Here is a 22,500-nt window from a genome sequence, read left to right on the forward strand (position 1 = left end):
TGAGGATGCGGGCCGGCGCCGAGAACCTGCTCAGGTACCAAGTCTGTGCGGGTTTGCGGCGGCCATGTTGGTACCTCCTTCATGGTTGCATCAGCAGCAGCAGAACTCCTTTTCTCTGAGGCGTGAAGACATGAATATTCATGTCTCATTTGCATAAGAATCTCGTTTTTGAAAAAAAAAAAATATTTTATTAATCAGCCCGACAAAATAATACACAATAATAACATTCTAGCAACATTCAGAATATTCAACAAAGCGAGGCACAATTAAAAAGACGAGGCGGGTCAGTAACAAACGTGTCCGCATCATCGCAGCATCACAAACTTAATGTCACAAATTATTGTGACCACTGGGTGTCACTAAACATGATTACTACTCCACTATGGACTGGACTATCACTATTATGTTAGATCCACTATGGACTGGACTCTCACACTATTATATTAAGTCCACTATACCTGGACTATCACACTATTATGTTAGATCCACTATGGACTGGACTATATCACTATTATGTTAGATCCACTATGGACTGGACTCTCACTATTATGTTAGATCCACTATGGACTGGACTATCACTATTATGTTAGATCCACTATGGACTGGACTATCACTATTATGTTAGATCCACTATGGACTGGACTATCACTATTATGTTAGATCCACTATGGACTGGACTATCACTATTATGTTAGATCCACTATGGACTGGACTCTCACTATTATGTTAGATCCACTATGGACTGAACTATCACTATTATGTTAGATCCACTATGGACTGGACTCTCACTATTATGTTAGATCCACTATGGACTGGACTCTCACTATTATGTTAGATCCACTATGGACTGGACTCTCACTATTATGTTAGATCCACTATGGACTGGACTCTCACTATTATGTTAGATCCACTATGGACTGGACTCTCACTATTATGTTAGATCCACCATGGACTGGACTCTCACACTATTATGTTAGATCCACTATGGACTGGACTATCACTATTATGTTAGATCCACTATGGACTGGACTCTCACAATTATGTTGGATCCACTATGGACTGGACTCCCACTATTATGTTAGATCCACTATGGACTAGACTCTCACTATTATGTTAGATCCACTATGGACTGGACTCTCACTATTATGTTAGATCCACTATGGACTGGACTCACACTATTATGTTAGATCCACTATGGACTGGACTCACTCACTATTATGTTAGATCCACTATGGACTGGACTATCACTATTATGTTAGATCCACTATGGACGGGACTCTCACTATTATGTTAGATCCACTATGGACTGGACTCTCACACTACTATGTTAGATCCACTATGGACTGGACTCTCACACTATTATGTTAGATCCACTATGGACTGGACTATCACTATTATGTTAGATCCACTATGGACTGGACTCTCACACTATTATGTTAGATCCACTATACCTGGACTATCACACTATTATGTTAGATCCACTATGGACTGGACTCTCACTATTATGTTAGATCCACTATGGACTGGACTCTCACACTATTATGTTAGATCCACTATGGACTGGACTCTCACTATTATGTTAGATCCACTATGGACTGAACTATCACTATTATGTTAGATCCACTATGGACTGGACTATCACTATTATGTTGGATCCACTATGGACTGGACTATCACTATTATGTTAGATCCACTATGGACTGGACTATCACTATTATGTTAGATCCACTATGGACTGGACTCCCACTATTATGTTAGATCCACTATGGACTAGACTCTCACTATTATGTTAGATCCACTATGGACTGGACTCTCACTATTATGTTAGATCCACTATGGACTGGACTCACACTATTATGTTAGATCCACTATGGACTGGACTCACTCACTATTATGTTAGATCCACTATGGACTGGACTATCACTATTATGTTAGATCCACTATGGACGGGACTCTCACTATTATGTTAGATCCACTATGGACTGGACTCTCACACTATTATGTTATATCCACTATGGACTGGACTATCACTATTATGTTAGATCCACTATGGACTGGACTCTCACACTATTATGTTAGATCCACTATGGACTGGACTATCACTATTATGTTAGATCCACTATGGACTGGACTCTCACACTATTATGTTAGATCCACTAATGACTGGACTCTCACACTATTATATTAAGTCCACTATACCTGGACTATCACACTATTATGTTAGATCCACTATGGACTGGACTCTCACTATTATGTTAGATCCACTATGGACTGGACTCTCACTATTATGTTAGATCCACTATGGACTGGACTCTCACTATTATGTTAGATCCACTATGGACTGGACTCTCACTATTATGTTAGATCCACTATGGACTGGACTATCACTATTATGTTAGATCCACTATGGACTGGACTCCCACTATTATGTTAGATCCACTATGGACTGGACTCTCACTATTATGTTAGATCCACTATGGACGGAACTATCACTATTATGTTAGATCCACTATGGACTGGACTATCACTATTATGTTGGATCCACTATGGACTGGACTATCACTATTATGTTGGATCCACTATGGACTGGACTATCACTATTATGTTAGATCCACTATGGACTGGACTCCCACTATTATGTTAGATCCACTATGGACTAGACTCTCACTATTATGTTAGATCCACTATGGACTGGACTCTCGCTATTATGTTAGATCCACTATGGACTGGACTCACACTATTATGTTAGATCCACTATGGACTGGACTCACTCACTATTATGTTAGATCCACTATGGACTGGACTATCACTATTATGTTAGATCCACTATGGACGGGACTCTCACTATTATGTTAGATCCACTATGGACTGGACTCTCACACTATTATGTTATATCCACTATGGACTGGACTATCACTATTATGTTAGATCCACTATGGACTGGACTCTCACACTATTATGTTAGATCCACTATGGACTGGACTATCACTATTATGTTAGATCCACTATGGACTGGACTCTCACACTATTATGTTAGATCCACTAATGACTGGACTCTCACACTATTATATTAAGTCCACTATACCTGGACTATCACACTATTATGTTAGATCCACTATGGACTGGACTCTCACTATTATGTTAGATCCACTATGGACTGAACTATCACTATTATGTTAGATCCACTATGGACTGGACTCTCACTATTATGTTAGATCCACCATGGACTGGACTCTCACTATTATGTTAGATCCACTATGGACTGAACTATCACTATTATGTTAGATCCACTATGGACTGGAATCTCACTATTATGTTAGATCCACTATGGACTGGACTCTCACTATTATGTTAGATCCACTATGGACTGGACTCTCACTATCATGTTAGATCCACTATGGACTGGACTCTCACTATTATGTTAGATCCACTATGGACTGGACTCTCACTATTATGTTAGATCCACTATGGACTGGACTCTCACTATTATGTTAGATCCACTATGGACTGGACTCTCACACTATAATGTTAGATCCACTATGGACTGGACTCTCACACTATTATGTTAGATCCACTATGGACTGGACTCTCACACTATTATGCTGGATCCACTCTACGTCCATAGCACAGGTTCTGCGGTGCCCTCCAAGGTTTCTCATTGTCCCATTGGATTGAGTTTTTCCTTGTCCTGATGTGGTTAAGAGCCCAGGATGTCGTAGTAGTTTGTGCAGCCCTTTGAGACACTCTGGATTTAGGCCTATATAAGTAAACATTGATTGATTTAACTTAAAGACAGCTGGAGTCCACTCCAGAGGGGTATTAACAAGTGTTTTTCATACCTGACATTTCACTCTCCAAAATAAAGTATGCATGATATCAGATCAGTGTGGGTATCAACCAATACTCAAGTCTCCTTGGAATGTGACAAAGTTGTATCAGACACCTTTGTTGTTTTATACTTTTCAATCGTGGAGATCGTTAAGCACATATTTTCATGAGGAAAAAAAACCATGACAAACAAACAAACAAGAATCTTTTATTTTTCATTTTCCTAAGAACCCCCCCCCCCCGTTGTGTAAAAACAGAGTGCAATGATTTTTTTGGAATCCTTTTCAACTTATTAGTAATTGAATAGTTATTTTTTGAGAATATTAGCTCAATTGGAAATGTTTCAAAAAAGCTGGCACAAGTGGCAAAAAAGACTGAGAAAGTTGATGGGATGCTCATCAAACACTTATTGGGAACATCCCACAGGTGAGCAGGCTAATAGGGAACAGGTGGGTGCCATGATTGGGTATAAAAGCAACTTCCAGGAAATGTTCACAAACAAGGACGGGGCGAGGGTCACCACTTTGTCAACAAATGCCCGAGCAAATTGCTTAGGAATAACATTTCTCAACGAGCAATTGCAAGGAATTTAGGGATTTCAACATCCACGCTCCGTAAAATCATCAAAAGGTTCAGAGAATGTGGAGAAATCACTACACGTAAGCCATGATATCACGCACTTTGGATCCCTCAGGCGGTATTGCATCAAAAAGCAACATCAGCGTGTAAAGGATATCACCACATGGGCTCAGGAACACTTCAGAAAACCACCGTCAGTAGCTACAGTTGGTCGCTACATCTGTAAGTGCAAGTTAAAACTCGACTATACAAAGCCGGAGCCATTTATCAACAACACCCAGAAACGCCGCCGGCTTTGCGGGGCCCGAGCTCATCTAAAATTTACTGATGCAAAGTGGAAAATTGTTCTCTGACGAGTCCACGTTTTAAACGTTTTTTGTGTGTGTGTGCGTGTTCATAAAGTGAATGTGTGTGTGTGGGTTTATAAAGTGAAAGTGTGTGTTTTTATAAAGTGAACTGGTGTGTATTCATAAAGTGAACGTGTGTGTGTGTATGTTCGTAAAGTGAATGTATGTGTGTGTGTGGGTTTATAAAGTGAAAGTGTGTGTTTTTATAAAGTGAACTTGTATGTGTTCATAAAGTGAACGTGTGTGTGTGTGTTCATAAAGTAAACGTGTGTGTGTGTGTGTGCATGTTTGTAAAGTGAATGTGTGTGTGTGCATGTTCGTAAAGTGAATGTGTGTGTGTGTGTGTGCATGTTCATAAAGTGAATGTGTGTGTTTTTATAAAGTGAACTTGTGTGTGTGTTCATAAAGTAAACGTGTGTGTGTGCATGTTTGTAAAGTGAACGTGTGTGTGTGTTCATAAAGTGAACGTGTGTGTGTGTTCATAAAGTGAACGTGTGTGCTTGTTCGTAATGTGAACGTTTGTGTGTTCATAAAGTGAATGTGTGCATGTGTTCATAAAATGAACGTGTGTGTGTTCTTTAGGTGAACGTGTTTGTGTGTGTGTTCGTAAAGTTAATGTGTGTGTGTTCATAAAGTGAACGTGTGTGTGTTCATAAAGTGAACGTGTGTTTGTTTGTTCATGAAGTGAACGTGTGTGTGCGTTCAGAAAGTGAACATGTCTGTGTTTGTTCATAAAATGAACGTGTGTGTCTTTGTTCATAAAGTGAACATGTGTGTGTGTGTGTGTGTGTGTGTGTTCATAAAGTGAATGTGTTTGTGTGTTTATAAAATGAACACGTGCATGTTCATAAATTAAACATTTGTGTTCATAAAGTGAACGTGTGTGTGTGCGTTCATAAAGTGAACGTGTGTGTGCGTTCATAAAGTCAACGTGTGTGTGTTCATAAAGTGAACGTGTGTGCGTGTTCGTAAAGTGAATGTTTGTGTGTTCGTAAAGTGAATGTTTGTGTGTTCATAAAGTGAACGTGTGTGTGTTCATAATGTGAACGTGTGCGTGTGTTCATAAAATGAACGTGTGTGTGTGTGTTCATAAAGTGAACGTGTGCATGTGTTCATAAAATGAACGTGTGTGTGTTTGTTCATAAAGTGAACATGTATGTGTGTGTGTGTGTGTGTGTTTATAAAATGAACACGTGCATGTTCATAAATTAAACATTTGTGTTCATAAAGTGAACGTGTGTGTGTGCGTTGATAAAGTGAACATGTGTGTGTTTGTTCATAAAATGAATGTGTGTGTGTTGAGAAAGTGAACATGTGTGTTCAGAAAGTGAACGTGTGTGTGTTTGTTCATAAAGTGAACGTGTGTGTTCATAAAGTGAACATGTGTGTGTTTGTTCATAAAGTGATGTGTGTGTGTGTGTGTTCATAAGGTAAAGGTGTATGTCTATAAAATGAACGTGTTCACTTCATGAAGTGGTGTGTGTTCATAAAGTGGTGTGTGTTCATGAAGTGGTGTGCGTTCATAAAGTGTGTGTTCATGAAGTGGTGTGTGTTCATGAAGTGGTGTTTGTTCATGAAGTGGTGTGTGTTCATAAAGTGTGTGTTCATGAAGTGGTGTGTGTTCATGAAGTGGTGTGTGTTCATGAAGTGGTGTGCGTTCATAAAGTGTGTGTTCATGAAGTGGTGTGTGTTCATGAAGTGGTGTGCGTTCATAAAGTGTGTGTTCATGAAGTGGTGTGTGTTCATGAAGTGTGTGTTCATTAGGTGGTGTGCATTTATGAAGTGGTGTGTGTTCATGAAGTGGTGTGTGTTCATGAAGTGGTGTGCGTTCATAAAGTGTGTGTTCATGAAGTGTGTGTTCATTAGGTGGTGTGCATTTATGAAGTGGTGTTTGTTCATGAAGTGGTGTACGTTCATAAAGTGTGTGTCCATGTAGTGGTGTGTGTTCATGAAGTGGTGTGTATTCATAAAGTGTGTGTTCATGTGTTCATGAAGTGGTGTGCATTAAGTGGTGTGCATTTATGAAGTGGTGTGTGTTGATAAAGTGTGTGTTCATGAAGTGGTGTGCGTTGATAAAGTGTGTGTGTGTGTGTGTGTGTGTGCTGTGGTACATTCCTGCATGATTGTGAGTCTGTTGAGGGCAAATCAACTTTGTCTTTTTTTATCTTCTGCAGCTTTTGTCCATGCACATAGTTGTTGTGTGTTGTGTCACTAAGTAAGTTGGCAGAGTGTGCTGTCGCTAAGTACACTATGAAATCAAAACATCTCTTGTGTGTGTGTGTGTGTGTGTGTGTGTGTGTGTGTGTGTGTGTGTGTGTGTGTGCGGGCCGCTGCATTCTTGTGTGGTATCAGCAGCAGGTGAAGTGTGTCCAGTCAGACCAGTTTGTATCATCTTGTGTAAGAAAGGTTGTGTAATGTCTTTGTGTTGTGTGTCAGTGGCAGCCTTTGTGTTTCCTGTGCGGCCGGCCAACAAAAACAATACCAGCAGACAAAATGTCTCCTGGCAAACAACTCCCGATGTGTTCTCTGCAGACATGACACAACAAACCATCTTCTTCAGGCATCTACATGGACACCTGCTACTTAGTGTCCTCTGTAGTGGACATCTGCTTTTTGTGCTGCCTCCTTGCAGGTTTGCCAGCTAAGGGGAAACAAATTAAATAATTGTCAACAAGTTATTTACCTGTGCTGGTATATATATATATATATATGTATATGAATATATATATATATATATATATATATATATATATATATATTTACGTCTTTGTTACTTAGAATATGTTCCCCTAGTGTCCAAATAACTCTAAATTAAGTCTTTGTTATTTAGAATATGTTCCCCTAGTGTCCAAATAACTCTAAATTAAGTCTTTGTTACTTAGAATATGTTCCCCTAGTTTCCAAATAACTCTAAATTAAGTCTTTGTTACTTAGAATATGTTCCCCTAGTGTCCAAATAACTCTAAATTAAGTCTTTGTTACTTAGAATATGTTCCCCTAGTGTCCAAATAACTCTAAATTAAGTCTTTGTTACTTAGAATATGTTCCCCTAGTGTCCAAATAACTCTAAATTAAGTCTCTGTTATTTAGAATATGTTCCCCTAGTGTCCAAATAACTCTAAATTAAGTCTCTGTTATTTAGAATATGTTCCCCTAGTTTCCAAATAACTCTAAATTAAGTCTTTGTTACTTAGAATATGTTCCCCTAGTGTCCAAATAACTCTAAATTAAGTCTTTGTTACTTAGAATATGTTCCCCTAGTGTCCAAATAACTCTAAATTAAGTCTTTGTTACTTAGAATATGTTCCCCTAGTGTCCAAATAACTCTAAATTAAGTCTCTGTTATTTAGAATATGTTCCCCTAGTGTCCAAATAACTCTAAATTAAGTCTCTGTTATTTAGAATATGTTCCCCTAGTTTCCAAATAACTCTAAATTAAGTCTTTGTTACTTAGAATATGTTCCCCTAGTGTCCAAATAACTCTAAATTAATCCATCCATCCATCCATCATCTTCCGCTTATCCGAGGTCGGGTCGCGGGGGCAGCAGCCTAAGCAGGGAAGCCCAGACTTCCCTATCTCCAGCCACTTCGTCTAGCTCTTCCCGGGGGATCCCGAGGCGTTCCCAGGCCAGCCGGGAGACATAGTCTTTCCAACGTGTCCTGGGTCTTCCCCGTGGCCTCCTACCAGCTGGACGTGCCCTAAACACATCCCTAGGGAGGCGTTCGGGTGGCATCCTGACCAGATGCCCGAACCACCTCATCTGGCTCCTCTCGATGTGGAGGAGCAGCGGCTTTACGTTGAGCTCCTCCCGGATGGCAGAGCTTCTCACCCTATCTCTAAGGGAGAGCCCCGCCACCCGGCGGAGGAAACTCATTTCGGCCGCTTGTACCCGTGATCTTATCCTTTCGGTCATGACCCAAAGCTCATGACCATAGGTGAGGATGGGAACGTAGATCGACCGGTAAATTGAGAGCTTTGCCTTCCGGCTCAGCTCCTTCTTCACCACAACGGATCGATACAACGTCCGCATTACTGAAGACGCCGCACCGATCCGCCTGTCGATCTCACGATCCACTCTTCCCCCACTCGTGAACAAGACTCCTAGGTACTTGAACTCCTCCACTTGGGGCAGGGTCTCCTCCCCAACCCGGAGATGGCACTCCACCCTTTTCCGGGCGAGAACCATGGACTCGGACTTGGAGGTGCTGATTCTCATTCCAGTCGCTTCACACTCGGCTGCGAACCGATCCAGTGAGAGCTGAAGATCCCGGCCAGATGAAGCCATCAGGACTACATCATCTGCAAAAAGCAGAGACCTAATCCCGTGGCCACCAAACCGGAACCCCTCAACGCCTTGACTGCGCCAAGAAATTCTGTCCATAAAAGTTATGAACAGAATCGGTGACAAAGGACAGCCTTGGCGGAGTCCAACCTTCACTGGAAACGTGTCCGACTTACTGCCAGCAATGCGGACCAAGCTCTGACACTGATCATACAGGGAGCGGACTGCCACAATAAGACATTCCGATACCCCATACTCTCTGAGCACTCCCCACAGGACTTCCCGAGGGACACGGTCGAATGCCTTCTCCAGGTCCACAAAGCACATGTAGACTGGTTGGGCAAACTCCCATGCACCCTCAAGAACCCTGCCGAGAGTATAGAGCTGGTCCACAGTTCCACGACCAGGACGAAAACCACACTGTTCCTCCTGAATCCGAGGTTCGACTATCCGGCGAAGCCTCCTCTCCAGTACACCTGAATAAACCTTACCGGGAAGGCTGAGGAGTGTGATCCCACGATAGTTGGAACACACCCTCCGGTCCCCCTTCTTAAAGAGAGGGACCACCACCCCGGTCTGCCAATCCAGAGGTACCGCCCCCGATGTCCACGCGATGCTGCAGAGTCTTGTCAACCAAGACAGCCCCACAGCATCCAGAGCCTTAAGGAACTCCGGGCGGATCTCATCCACCCCCGGGGCCTTGCCGCCGAGGAGCTTTTTAACTACCTCAGCGACCTCAGCCCCAGAAATAGGAGAGTCCACTACAGATTCCCCAGGCACCGCTTCCTCAAAGAAAGACATGTTGGTGGGATTGAGGAGGTCTTCGAAGTATTCCCTCCACCGATCCACAACATCCGCAGTCGAAGTCAGCAGAACACCATCCGCACCATACACGGTGTTGATAGTGCACTGCTTCCCCTTCCTGAGGCGCCGTATGGTGGTCCAGAATCGCTTCGAAGCCGTCCGGAAGTCGTTTTCCATGGCTTCCCCGAACTCTTCCCATGTCCGAGTTTTTGCCTCCGCGACCGCTAAAGCTGCACACTGCTTGGCCCGTCGGTACCCGTCCACTGCCTCCGGAGTCCTATGAGCCAAAAGAACCCGATAGGACTCCTTCTTCAGCTTGACGGCATCCCTCACTGCTGGTGTCCACCAACGGGTTCTGGGATTACCGCCACGACAGGCACCAACAACCTTGCGGCCACAGCTCCAATCAGCCGCCTCGACAATAGAGGTTCGGAACATGGTCCACTCGGACTCAATGTCCCGCACCTCCCTCGTGACATGTTCAAAGTTCTCCCGGAGGTGTGAATTGAAACTCTCTCTGACAGGAGACTCTGCCAGACGTTCCCAGCAGACCCTCACAATGCGCTTGGGCCTGCCAGGTCTGTCCGGCATCCTCCCCCACCATCGCAGCCAACTCACCACCAGGTGGTGATCGGTAGAAAGCTCCGCCCCTCTCTTCACCCGAGTGTCCAAAACATAAGGCCGCAAATCCGATGACACAACTACAAAGTCGATCATGGAACTGCGGCCTAGGGTGTCCTGGTGCCAAGTGCACATATGGACACCCTTATGTTTGAACATGGTGTTTGTTATCGACAAACTGTGACGAGCACAAAAGTCCAATAACAAAACACCACTCGGGTTTAGATCCGGGCGACCATTCTTCCCAATCACGCCTCTCCAGGTTTCACTGTCGTTGCCAACATGAGCGTTGAAGTCTCCCAGTAGGACAAGGGAATCACCCGGAGGAGCACTTTCCAGTACTCCCTCGAGTGTACCCAAAAAGGGTGGGTATTCTGAACTGCTGTTTGGTGCGTAAGCACAAACAACAGTCAGGATCCGTCCCCCCACCCGAAGGCGAAGGGAAGCTACCCTCTCGTCCACTGGGTTGAACTCAAACGTACAGGCTTTGAGCCGGGGGGCAACCAGAATTGCCACCCCAGCCCGTCGCCTCTCACTGCCGGCAACGCCAGAGTGGAAGAGGGTCCAGTCCCTCTCGAGAGAACTGGTTCCAGAGCCCTTGCTGTGCGTCGAGGTGAGTCCGACTATATCCAGCCGGAACTTCTCTACCTCGCGCACTAGCTCAGGCTCCTTCCCCCCCAGTGAGGTGACGTTCCACGTCCCAAGAGCTAGCTTCTGTAGCCGAGGATCGGACCGCCAAGTGCCCTGCCTTCGGCTGCCGCCCAGCTCACAATGCACCCGACCTCTATGGCCCCTCCTATGAGTGGTGAGCCCATTGGAGGGATGACCCACGTTGCCTCTTCGGGCTGTGCCCGGCCGGGCCCCATGGGAACAGGCCCGACCACCAGGCGCTCGCCATCGTGCCCCAACTCCGGGCCTGGCTCCAGAGCGGGGCCCCGGTGACCCACGTCCGGGTGAGGGAAATCTGGGTTCATTTCGTTGTAATTCCATTGAAGTCTTTGAGCTGCTCTTTGTCTGATCACTCACCTAGGACCTGTTTGTCTTGGGAGACCCTACCAGGGGGCATGAAAACCCCCAGACAACATAGCTCCTAGGATCATTGGGACACGCAAACTCCTCTACCACGGTAAGGTAGCAGCTCAGAGAGGAGACTCTAAATTAAGTCTTTGTTATTTAGAATATGTTCCCCTAGTGTCCAAATAACTCTAAATTAAGTCTTTGTTATTTAGAATATGTTCCCCTAGTGTCCAAATAACTCTAAATTAAGTCTTTGTTACTTAGAATATGTTCCCCTAGTGTCCAAATAACTCTAAATTAAGTCTTTGTTATTTAGAATATGTTCCCCTAGTGTCCAAATAACTCTAAATTAAGTCTTTGTTACTTAGAATATGTTCCCCTAGTGTCCAAATAACTCTAAATTAAGTCTTTGTTATTTAGAATATGTTCCCCTAGTGTCCAAATAACTCTAAATTAAGTCTTTGTTCCTTAGAATATGTTCCCCTAGTTTCCAAATAGCTCTAAATTAAGTCTCTGTTATTTAGAATATGTTCCCCTAGTTTCCAAATAACTCTAAATTAAGTCTTTGTTACTTAGAATATGTTCCCCTAGTGTCCAAATAACTCTAAATTAAGTCTTTGTTACTTAGAATATGTTCCCCTAGTTTCCAAATAACTCTAAATTAAGTCTTTGTTACTTAGAATATGTTCCCCTAGTGTCCAAATAACTCTAAATTAAGTGTTTGTTACTTAGACTATGTTCCCCTAGTTTCCAAATAACTCTAAATTAAGTCTTTGTTATTTAGAATATGTTCCCCTAGTTTCCAAATAACTCAAAATTTTCTCTGTTATTTAGAATATGTTCCCCCTCGTTTCCAAATCACTCTAAATTAAGTCTTTGTTACTTAGAATATGTTCCCCTAGTGTCCAAATAACTCTAAATTAAGTCTTTGTTACTTAGAATATGTTCCCCTAGTGTCCAAATAACTCTAAATTAAGTCTCTGTTATTTAGAATATGTTCCCCCTCGTTTCCAAATCACTGTAAATTAAGTCTTTGTTACTTAGAATATGTTCCCCTAGTGTCCAAATAACTCTAAATTAAGTCTTTGTTACTTAGAATATGTTCCCCTAGTGTCCAAATAACTCTAAATTAAGTCTCTGTTATTTAGAATATGTTCCCCCTCGTTTCCAAATCACTCTAAATTAAGTCTTTGTTACTTAGAATATGTTCCCCTAGTGTCAAATAACTCTAAATTAAGTCTTTGTTACTTAGACTTTGTTCCCCTAGTGTCCAAATAACTCTAAATTAAGTCTTTAATAATAAAAAGCCCTCAAAATCAAGGCTCCACTTTTCAAAATGTGCTAGCTCGATGCTAATTGGTATACGTGCTACTGATTAGTATTATCACGTTGCACACTCCGCACGGGCTCAAACACTTGGCGGGTAAACAGGCACATTGGTAAGTAGTGTTTTATTTTTATTTTTTTGTGCCAACGAAGCAAACGATCCTTAATAAAATGAACTCAAATCCAAGGCGACGCTTTTTAAAATGTGCGAGCTCGATGCTAATTTACATGGGATATGCCATATACATGCGACTGATTAGCATTAGCGATTTTACACGGCACCTCTAAATGTGTTAATGAAGTAAGATGCACGTTACAGTCAGAGAGCAGGTGTGTGAAAAGTAGAAGACTTGCAGTATCGACAACAAGACTTGCACCTTCAACTTAACGGCAAAGACTACTTCCTCAAACTGAAGTGAATGCAGCTGTCACTGTGATGTGGAAGAAAAGTAAATATTAGTTGTTATTATCAGCTCACAGAAGCCTTTCGGACTTTCTCCGGTGGTTTTGTTGTGCTTTGCGCCAGTCGTCATGGTTACGAGTGGCGCTGAAACCCGCCAGTGAGTCAGCAGCTAACCACTTTGGGCTTTTATTCAGTCCTTTTTAGACCGTGGGCTCCCAGGTGAGGCGAGGCGATGGACAGGCGATGCTGCGAGGAGCGATAACGTCAACAATGCAGACAAAGATGCTCTTTATCTGCGCTGACATGCTCCTTTTCTTTCTTATCTGCACTGTCCTGATCCTTTCACACGCTGTCACAGTGTCAACAACACCCGCCTCAACCCAGTAAACCCGTCTTTGAAGACACCTTCAATCACACCCTTGGGCCTTTTTAGGAGGCTAAAGGCTACCTTAAATACTGTTTTTTTTGCTGTTGTATTTAAAAAAAATATTCCTTCTAATTTATTTTCACAAAATATACGTACTAATTTGATCAGTAGCAAAAATGTGAGTTTAAAAACCTTACAACCTGTCATGCAGATGGCAGACAACTCCTGTTATAGTGTGTGTGTGTGTGTGTCGCTTTTTAAAGTGCTCCAACTCCGGTCAACATATGAAATAACAAGTGTATACAAGAAATTGAAATGCGCCCCCTTTGGCCAAGATTTATTAAAAAAATAAAATAAATATATATATAGAGACATACTTGAAGTAAATAATGAAGATTAAAAACCAATTGCCAAAAAAACCCTAAAAAACTCACAATGTGTCGACAGTTTCTCATATTCTTTCTGTTTCTGTAATATTGCCATATTTTCTCGTGAAATGATGACTTTTTAATGTAAAATGGTGACATTTGTCATGTAAAATTCAGACTTTTATCACAATATTGCCAAATTTTTGTTGTCGTTCTTGTAAGAAAGTGACATTTTTGGAGTAAAATTATGACAAAAGTCAAGTAAAATTACGATTATTATTATAATATTGCCAACATTTTTAAGTGTTCCTATAAAATTGTAACTTGTCGAGTAAAATGACGACTCTTTTCATAAAATTGCCAACATTTTAATCTTTTCTTGTTAAATTGCGACTGTTATTGAGTAAAATTCCAACTTTTATCATAATATAGCACAAATGTTCAGTTTTTTTTCTTGTAAAATTTTTACTCGCGTTGACTAAAATTACGACATTTGTTATAATGCTTTCAAAATTCTAAGTTTTTCTGGTGAAATTCCAACTCATTTTTCACAACAAGCTTTTTTATATTTGCATAGTATATATATATATATATATATATATTATAAATGTTGTAAATACACATCTTTATGCATCTGGAAAGGCTGATCCTAAAGAAGGAGAATTTTCTGAAGGTCTCAAGAAGGTAACAAATACAAGAATGTGTGTGTGTGTGTGTGTGTGTGTGTGTGTGTGTCGCTTTTTAAAGTGCTCCAACTCCGGTCAACATATGAAATAACAAGTGTATACAAGTAATTGAAATGCGCCCCCTTTGGCCAAGAATTATTAAAAAAATAAAATAAATATATATATAGAGACATACTTGAAGTAAATAATGAAGATTAAAAACCAATTGCCAAAAAACCCCTAAAAAACTCACAATGTGTCGACAGTTTCTCATATTCTTTCTGTTTCTGTAATATTGCCATATTTTCTCGTGAAATCATGACTTTTTAATGTAAAATGGTGACATTTGTTATGTAAATTTCTGACTTTTATCACAATATTGCCAAATTTTTGTTGTCGTTCTTGTAAGAAAGTGACATTTTTGGAGTAAAATTATGACAAAAGTCAAGTAAAATTACGATTATTATTATAATATTGCCAACATTTTTAAGTGTTCTTATAAAATTGTAACTTGTCAGGTAAAATGACGACTCTTTTCATAAAATTGCCAACATTTTAATCTTTTCTTGTTAAATTGCGACTGTTATTGAACAAAATTCCAACTTTTATCATAATATAGCACAAATGTTCCGTTTTTTTCTTGTAAATTTTTTACTCGTGTTGACTAAAATTACGACTTTTGTTATAATGCTTTCAAAATTCAAAGTTTTTCTGGTGAAATTCAAACTAATTTTTCACAACAAGCTTTTTTATATTTGCATAGTATATATATATATATATATATATTATAAATGTTGTAAATACACATCTTTATGCATCTGGAAAGGCTGATCCTAAAGAAGGAGAATTTTCTGAAGGTCTCAAGAAGGTAACAAATACAAGAATGTGTGTGTGTGTGTGTGTGTGTGTGTGTGTGTGTGTGTCGCTTTTTAAAGTGCTCCAACTCCGGTCAACATATGAAATAACAAGTGTATACAAGAAATTGAAATGCGCCCCCTTTGGCCAAGATTTATTAAAAAAATAAAATAAATATATATATAGAGACATACTTGAAGTAAATAATGAAGATTAAAAACCAATTGCCAAAAAAACCCTAAAAAACTCACAATGTGTCGACAGTTTCTCATATTCTTTCTGTTTCTGTAATATTGCCATATTTTCTCGTGAAATTATGACTTTTTAATGTAAAATGGTGACATTTGTCATGTAAAATTCAGACTTTTATCACAATATTGCCAAATTTTTGTTGTCGTTCTTGTAAAAAAGTGACATTTTTGGAGTAAAATTATGACAAAAGTCAAGTAAAATGACGATTATTATTATTATGTTGCCAACATTTTTAAGTGTTCCTATAAAATTGTAACTTGTCGAGTAAAATGACGACTCTTTTCATAAAATTGCCAACATTTTAATCTTTTCTTGTTAAATTGCGACTGTTATTGAACAAAATTCCAACTTTTATCATAATATAGCACAAATGTTCCGTTTTTTTCTTGTAAATTTTTTACTCGTGTTGACTAAAATTACGACTTTTGTTATAATGCTTTCAAAATTCAAAGTTTTTCTGGTGAAATTCAAACTCATTTTTCATAACAAGATTTTTTATATTTGCATAGTATATATATATATATATATATATATATATATATATATATATATATATATATTGTAAATACACATCTTTATACATTCGGAAAAGCTGGTCCTAAAGGAGCCCTTTCGGAAGGTCTCAAGAAGGTAACAAATACAAGAATGTGTGTGTGTGTGTGTGTGTGTGTGTGTTCTTGTATTCCTACCCCTTCTTGAGACACAAAGAAGGAAACGTATCTTCCATATGAGGAGGTGTGAAGAAGTGATGACATAACTGATGGTCCCAATATCATTGCATCTAATAGACAATTTCTCATTTGCACCCCTGCTGGTCAAAGTGAGGGTGGTCCCAAAATGGAGGGATTTTTCCAAATCAACTGTGTGTTGCTTTTAAAAGTGCTCCCCCTTTGGTCAACATATGAAATAACAAGTGTGTGTAAGAAATGGAAATGCGCCCCCTTTGGCCAAAATTAATAAGAAAACAAGTAAAATAAATATGTATATAGATACATACTGTAATAACTTCCATCCATCCATTTTCTACCGCTTATGTGTACCCCGCCTTCCGCCCGATTGTAGCTGAGACTGTAATAACTTGAAGTAAGTAATTAAGATTAAAAACCGATTGCCAAAAAAACAAAACAAAAAATCTGACAATGTGTCGACTTTTTTCCTATTAAAATTGGGAAGAGTTTGTCATATTCTTTCTGTTTCTGTAATATTGCTATATATTCTTATAAAATTATTACTTTTATGTAAAATCATTACTTTTTAATGCAAAATGGTGACATTTGTCATAAAATTCTGCCGTATCACAATATTGCCATTTTTTTTGTTATTCTTGTAAAACAGTGACATTTTTGGAGTAAAATGATGACTTTTGTCATCATTTTGCCGAGTAAAATTTCGATTATTTTTACAATATTGCCAAAATATGTAGTTTTCTTATACAATTTTGACTTTTGTTGAGTAAAAATACAACTCTTCATAAAATTGCCAAATTTAAAGCTTTCCTTGCAAAATTGCGACTGTTATTGAGTAATATTCCAACTTTTATTGCACGAATGTTCAGTTTTTCTTGTAAAATTCTGACCTTCGTTGAATAAAATGACGACTTTTATTATAATACCGCCAAAAGTCAAAGTTTTTCTTGTGAAATTCTGTCAAATTTTTCACAACAAGCTTTTTTATATGTGCATAGTATGTATATATTATTCATGTTGTAAATACACTTCTTTATATATCTAGAAAGAGTGGTCCTAAAGAGCTAGGCATTTTCCGGAGGTCTCAAAAAGGTAACAAATACAAGTGTATTTAAAAATTCGCCGCACAGTTTTATAAGCCGCAGACTTCAAAGCGTAGGGAAAAAAACGGCAAATTGTGGGAATTTACGTTAAACAAAGGACTATTTCTGGTAATATTATTTATTAGTTTCAGGCTTGCCTAAAGTTCCAAAACTAAGAATTTATTAATTGGAAAAATGATGACATTTGTCAAAAAATTCTGCCGTATCACAATATTGCCATTTTTTTTGTTATTCTTGTAAAACAGTGACATTTTTGGAGTCAAATTATGACTTTTGTCATCATTTTGCCGAGTAAAATTTCGATTATTTTTACAATATTGCCAAAATATGTAATTTTCTTATACAATTTTGACTTTTGTCGCGTGAAAATACGACTCTTCATAAAATTGCCAAATGTAAAGCTTTCCTTGCAAAATTGCGACTGTTATTGAGTAAAATTCCAACTTTTATTGCACAAATGTTCAGTTTTTCTTGTAAAATTCTGACCTTTGTCGAGTAAAATGACGACTTTTATTATAATACCGCCAAAAGTCAAAGTTTTTTTCACAAAATTTTTACAACAAGCTTTTTTATATGTGCATAGTATGTATATATTATTCATGTTGTAAATACACTTCTTTATATATCTAGAAAGAGTGGTCCTAAAGAGCTAGGCATTTTCCGGAGGTCTTAAAAAGGTAACAAATACAAGTGTTTTTATAAATTCGCCGCACAGTTTTATAAGCCGCAGACTTCAAAGCGTAGGGGGAAAAAAACGGCAAATTGTGGGAATTTACGTTAAACAAAGGACTATTTCTGGTAATATTATTTATTAGTTTCAGGCTTGCGTAAAGTTCCAAAACTAGGAATTTATTAATTTGAAAAATGATGACATTTGTCAAAAAATTCTGCCGTATCACAATATTGCCATTTTTTTTGTTATTCTTGTAAAACAGTGACATTTTTGGAGTAAAATGATGACTTTTGTCATCATTTTGCCGAGTAAAATTTTGATTATTTTTACAATATTGCCAAAATTTGTAATTTTTCTTATACAATTTTGACTTTAGTTGAGTAAAAATACGACTCTTCATAAAATTGCCAAATTTAAAGCTTTCCTTGCAAAATTGCGACTGTTATTGAGTAAAATTCCAACTTTTATTGCACGAATGTTCAGTTTTTCTTGTAAAATTCTGACCTTTTGTTGAGTAAAATGACGACTTTTATTATAATACCGCCAAAAGTCAAAGTTTTTTTCACCAAATTTTTCACAACAAGCTTTTTTATATTCACATAGTATGTATATATTATTCATGTTGTAAATACACTTCTTTATATATCTAGAAAGAGTGGTCCTAAAGAGCTAGGCATTTTCCCAATGTCTCAAAAAGGTAACAAATACAAGTGTATTTAAAAATTCGCCGCACAGTTTTATAAGCCGCAGACTTCAAAGCGTAGGGAAAAAAACGGCAAATTGTGGGAATTTACGTTAAACAAAGGACTATTTCTGGTAATATTATTTATTAGTTTCAGGCTTGCGTAAAGTTCCAAAACTAGGAATTTATTAATTTGAAAAATGATGACATTTGTCAAAAAATTCTGCCGTATCACAATATTGCCATTTTTTTTGTTATTCTTGTAAAACAGTGACATTTTTGGAGTAAAATTATGACTTTTGTCATCATTTTGCCGAGTAAAATTTTGATTATTTTTACAATATTGCCAAAATTTGTAATTTTTCTTATACAATTTTGACTTTTGTTGAGTAAAAATACGACTCTTCATAAAATTGCCAAATTTAAAGCTTTCCTTGCAAAATTGCAACTGTTATTGAGTAAAATTCCAACTTTTATTGCACGAATGTTCAGTTTTTCTTGTAAAATTCTGACCTTTTGTTGAGTAAAATGACGACTTTTATTATAATACTGCCAAAAGTCAAAGTTTTTTTCACCAAATTTTTCACAACAAGCTTTTTTATATTCACATAGTATGTATATATTATTCATGTTGTAAATACACTTCTTTATATATCTAGAAAGAGTGGTCCTAAAGAGCTAGGCATTTTCCCAATGTCTCAAAAAGGTAACAAATACAAGTATTTTTAAATTCGCCGCACAGTTTTATAAGCCGCAGACTTCAAAGCGTAGGGAAAAAAAAAAATTGGCTTATTGTGGGAATTTACGTTAAACAAAGGACGATTTCTGGTAATATTATTTATTAGTTTCAGGCTTGCGTAAAGTTCCAAAACTAGGAATTTATTAATTTGAAAAATGATGACATTTGTCAAAAAATTCTGCGGTATCACAATATTGCCATTTTTTTTGTTATTCTTGTAAAACAGTGACATTTTTGGAGTAAAATTATGACTTTTGTCATCATTTTGCCAAGTAAAATGTTGATTATTTTTACAATATTGCCAAAATTTGTAATTTTTCTTATACAATTTTGACTTTTGTTGAGTAAAAATACGACTCTTCATAAAATTGCCAAATTTAAAGCTTTCCTTGCAAAATTGCAACTGTTATTGAGTAAAATTCCAACTTTTATTGCACGAATGTTCAGTTTTTCTTGTAAAATTCTGACCTTTTGTTGAGTAAAATGACGACTTTTATTATAATACTGCCAAAAGTCAAAGTTTTTTTCACCAAATTTTTCACAACAAGCTTTTTTATATTCACATAGTATGTATATATTATTCATGTTGTAAATACACTTCTTTATATATCTAGAAAGAGTGGTCCTAAAGAGCTAGGCATTTTCCCAATGTCTCAAAAAGGTAACAAATACAAGTGTATTTAAAAATTCGCCGCACAGTTTTATAAGCCGCAGACTTCAAAGCGTAGGGAAAAAAAAATTGGCTTATTGTGGGAATTTACGTTAAACGAAGGACTATTTCTGGTAATATTATTTATTAGTTTCAGGCTTGCCTAAAGTTCCAAAACTAGGAATTTATTAATTTGAAAAAATGCAATTTACTAAAATCAAAACCAGCAAAATTCAACACATTTTAAATAATTAGATAATGTGAAGCATTATTCAGAATGAAGTCTTTTTTTCCACCACTTGAAAGTTATGATATCCATCCATCCATTTTCTGCCGCTTATTCCCTTAAGGGTGGCGGGGGGCGCTGGTGCCTATCTCAGCTGCAATCGGGCGGAAGACGGGGTACACCCTGGACAAGTCGCCACCTCATCGCAGGGCCAACACAGATAGACAGACAACATTCACACTCACATTCACACACTAGGAACCATTTATTGTTGCCAATCAACCTATCCATTACTTGTTATTAGTGTCAATTCTGCAACATTCCATTACATGACACCTGTTTGCTCTTTTAATCCACTTATGTTGTTTCGTTATAGTATTTCCTCAATTAAATAAAGAGGCCGCACTTTGGACACCCCCGGTCTACAACAAACGGGACTGTTACAGATGACAGCAGGTTATAGTAATGATTCACCAAATGTCAGTAAAATGGCAAAATTCCCCACTGATAAATCCAAGTAAGTGGGTTTAATGGGATGCAATGGATTGGTCTGAACTCCTGTTTCCATGCTAGTTTTGTATCGAGCAGCCAGCACATAGGGGAGTGGATTCATGAAGGCCCTTTCTTTGTGGTTCGCCTGACAAAATTGAGGGTCTTAACGTGTGTTTTGTGGCAATTCCAACGTTGACGGGCGCTTTCCATCGTTTTCAGCAGACTGCATTGCAAAATGTTGAAATGAACTCTCAGGCGAAACAGGGCTGTGTAGTTAAATCATGTTTACACACATTTGCTGCAATGCAACACTGTCCTTTCACCATTGGTGCCACTTCTTTGCTGCTGGCCAATAAATGTGAAGACTTCACGTAATAATGTTTTCCCGTGTGTGTGTGTGTGTGTGTGCAGGGCCAGCTCCAACAACAAGGTGAAAGAGATGGTGCTGCTGGAGCTGAGCTACGTCAACTCCAACCTGCAGCTGCTGATGGGCCAGCTGGAAGGACTGAACAGCTCGGTGGAAGTCTACCAGAGCAGCCAGTGAGTCCTCTCTTTACTGCCCCCCTCTGGATGTTTCAAGTACTGTACTCTTATGGAAACTAGCATCAAACTAGTCAGTTTGTCCCAGGCGTGTTGCCCTAGTCAGGAGGTAGTCTTTTGTTGAGTCCTACAAAGTGTTAATACTGTAAGTGTTGTACTTACTGTATGGCAGCCCAGCTGTTTGATTGTACCATGTGTCATGGTTGGTGCTCATGGGTAAAAATGCTAATTGGTAGCATTTGTATGGCATATGCAATGTACATTTTATATACATATACACATGTGTATGTATGTATGTGTAAGTATATGTATGTATATATATATATACATATATGTATGTAAGTATGTATGTGTAAGTATATGTATGTATATATGTATGTATATGTATATATGTATGTATGTATGTATAAATATATAGTTACACACAGATATATGTATATACACACATATGTATACACAGACACACTGTGTGGGCAGCATGGTGGCAGAGGGGTTAGTGCGTCTGCCTCACAATACAAAGGTCCTGAGTAGTCCTGGGTTCAATCCCGGGCTCGGGATCTTTCTGTGTGGAGTTTGCATTATCTCTCCGTGACTGCGTGGGTTCCCTCTGGGTACTCCGGTTTCCTCCCACCTCCAAAGACATGCACCTGGGGATAGGCCCCTCCCACCTCCAAAGACATGCACCTGGGGATAGGCCCCTCCTACCTCCAAAGACATGCACCTGGGGATAGGCCCCTCCCACCTTCAAAGACATGCACCTGGGGATAGGCCCCTCCCACCTCCAAAGACATGCACCTGGGGATAGGTTGATTGGCAACACTAAATGGTCCCTAGTGTGTGAATGTTGTCTGTCTATCTGTGTTGGCCCTGTGATGAGGTGGCGACTTGTCCAGGGTGTACCCCGCCTTCCGCCCGATTGTAGCTGAGATCGGCGCCAGCGCCCCCCCGTGACCCCTAGAGGGAATGAGCGGTAGAAAGATGGATGGGTATATATT

The 22,500-nt window shown here is 39.0% G+C and overlaps 1 protein-coding gene across 2 annotated transcripts in view; it reads left to right on the forward strand.

The window, feature by feature from the left end:
* rhpn2 (rhophilin, Rho GTPase binding protein 2) overlaps nucleotides 1–22,500 on the forward strand; it is a 140,658-nt gene that overhangs the window by 22,216 nt on the left and 95,942 nt on the right. For both annotated transcript variants that reach the window (XM_061892601.1, XM_061892608.1), the window contains exons 2-3: nucleotides 1–34; nucleotides 21,377–21,505. The exon at nucleotides 1–34 is cut by the window's left edge and continues 82 nt beyond it. In XM_061892601.1, the coding sequence (XP_061748585.1) occupies nucleotides 1–34; nucleotides 21,377–21,505 (163 nt within the window). The remainder of the gene's footprint in view (nucleotides 35–21,376; nucleotides 21,506–22,500) is intronic.

Source organism: Nerophis ophidion, linkage group LG02 (genome assembly GCF_033978795.1).
Source record: "Nerophis ophidion isolate RoL-2023_Sa linkage group LG02, RoL_Noph_v1.0, whole genome shotgun sequence".
Taxonomy (NCBI): Eukaryota; Metazoa; Chordata; class Actinopteri; order Syngnathiformes; family Syngnathidae; genus Nerophis; species Nerophis ophidion.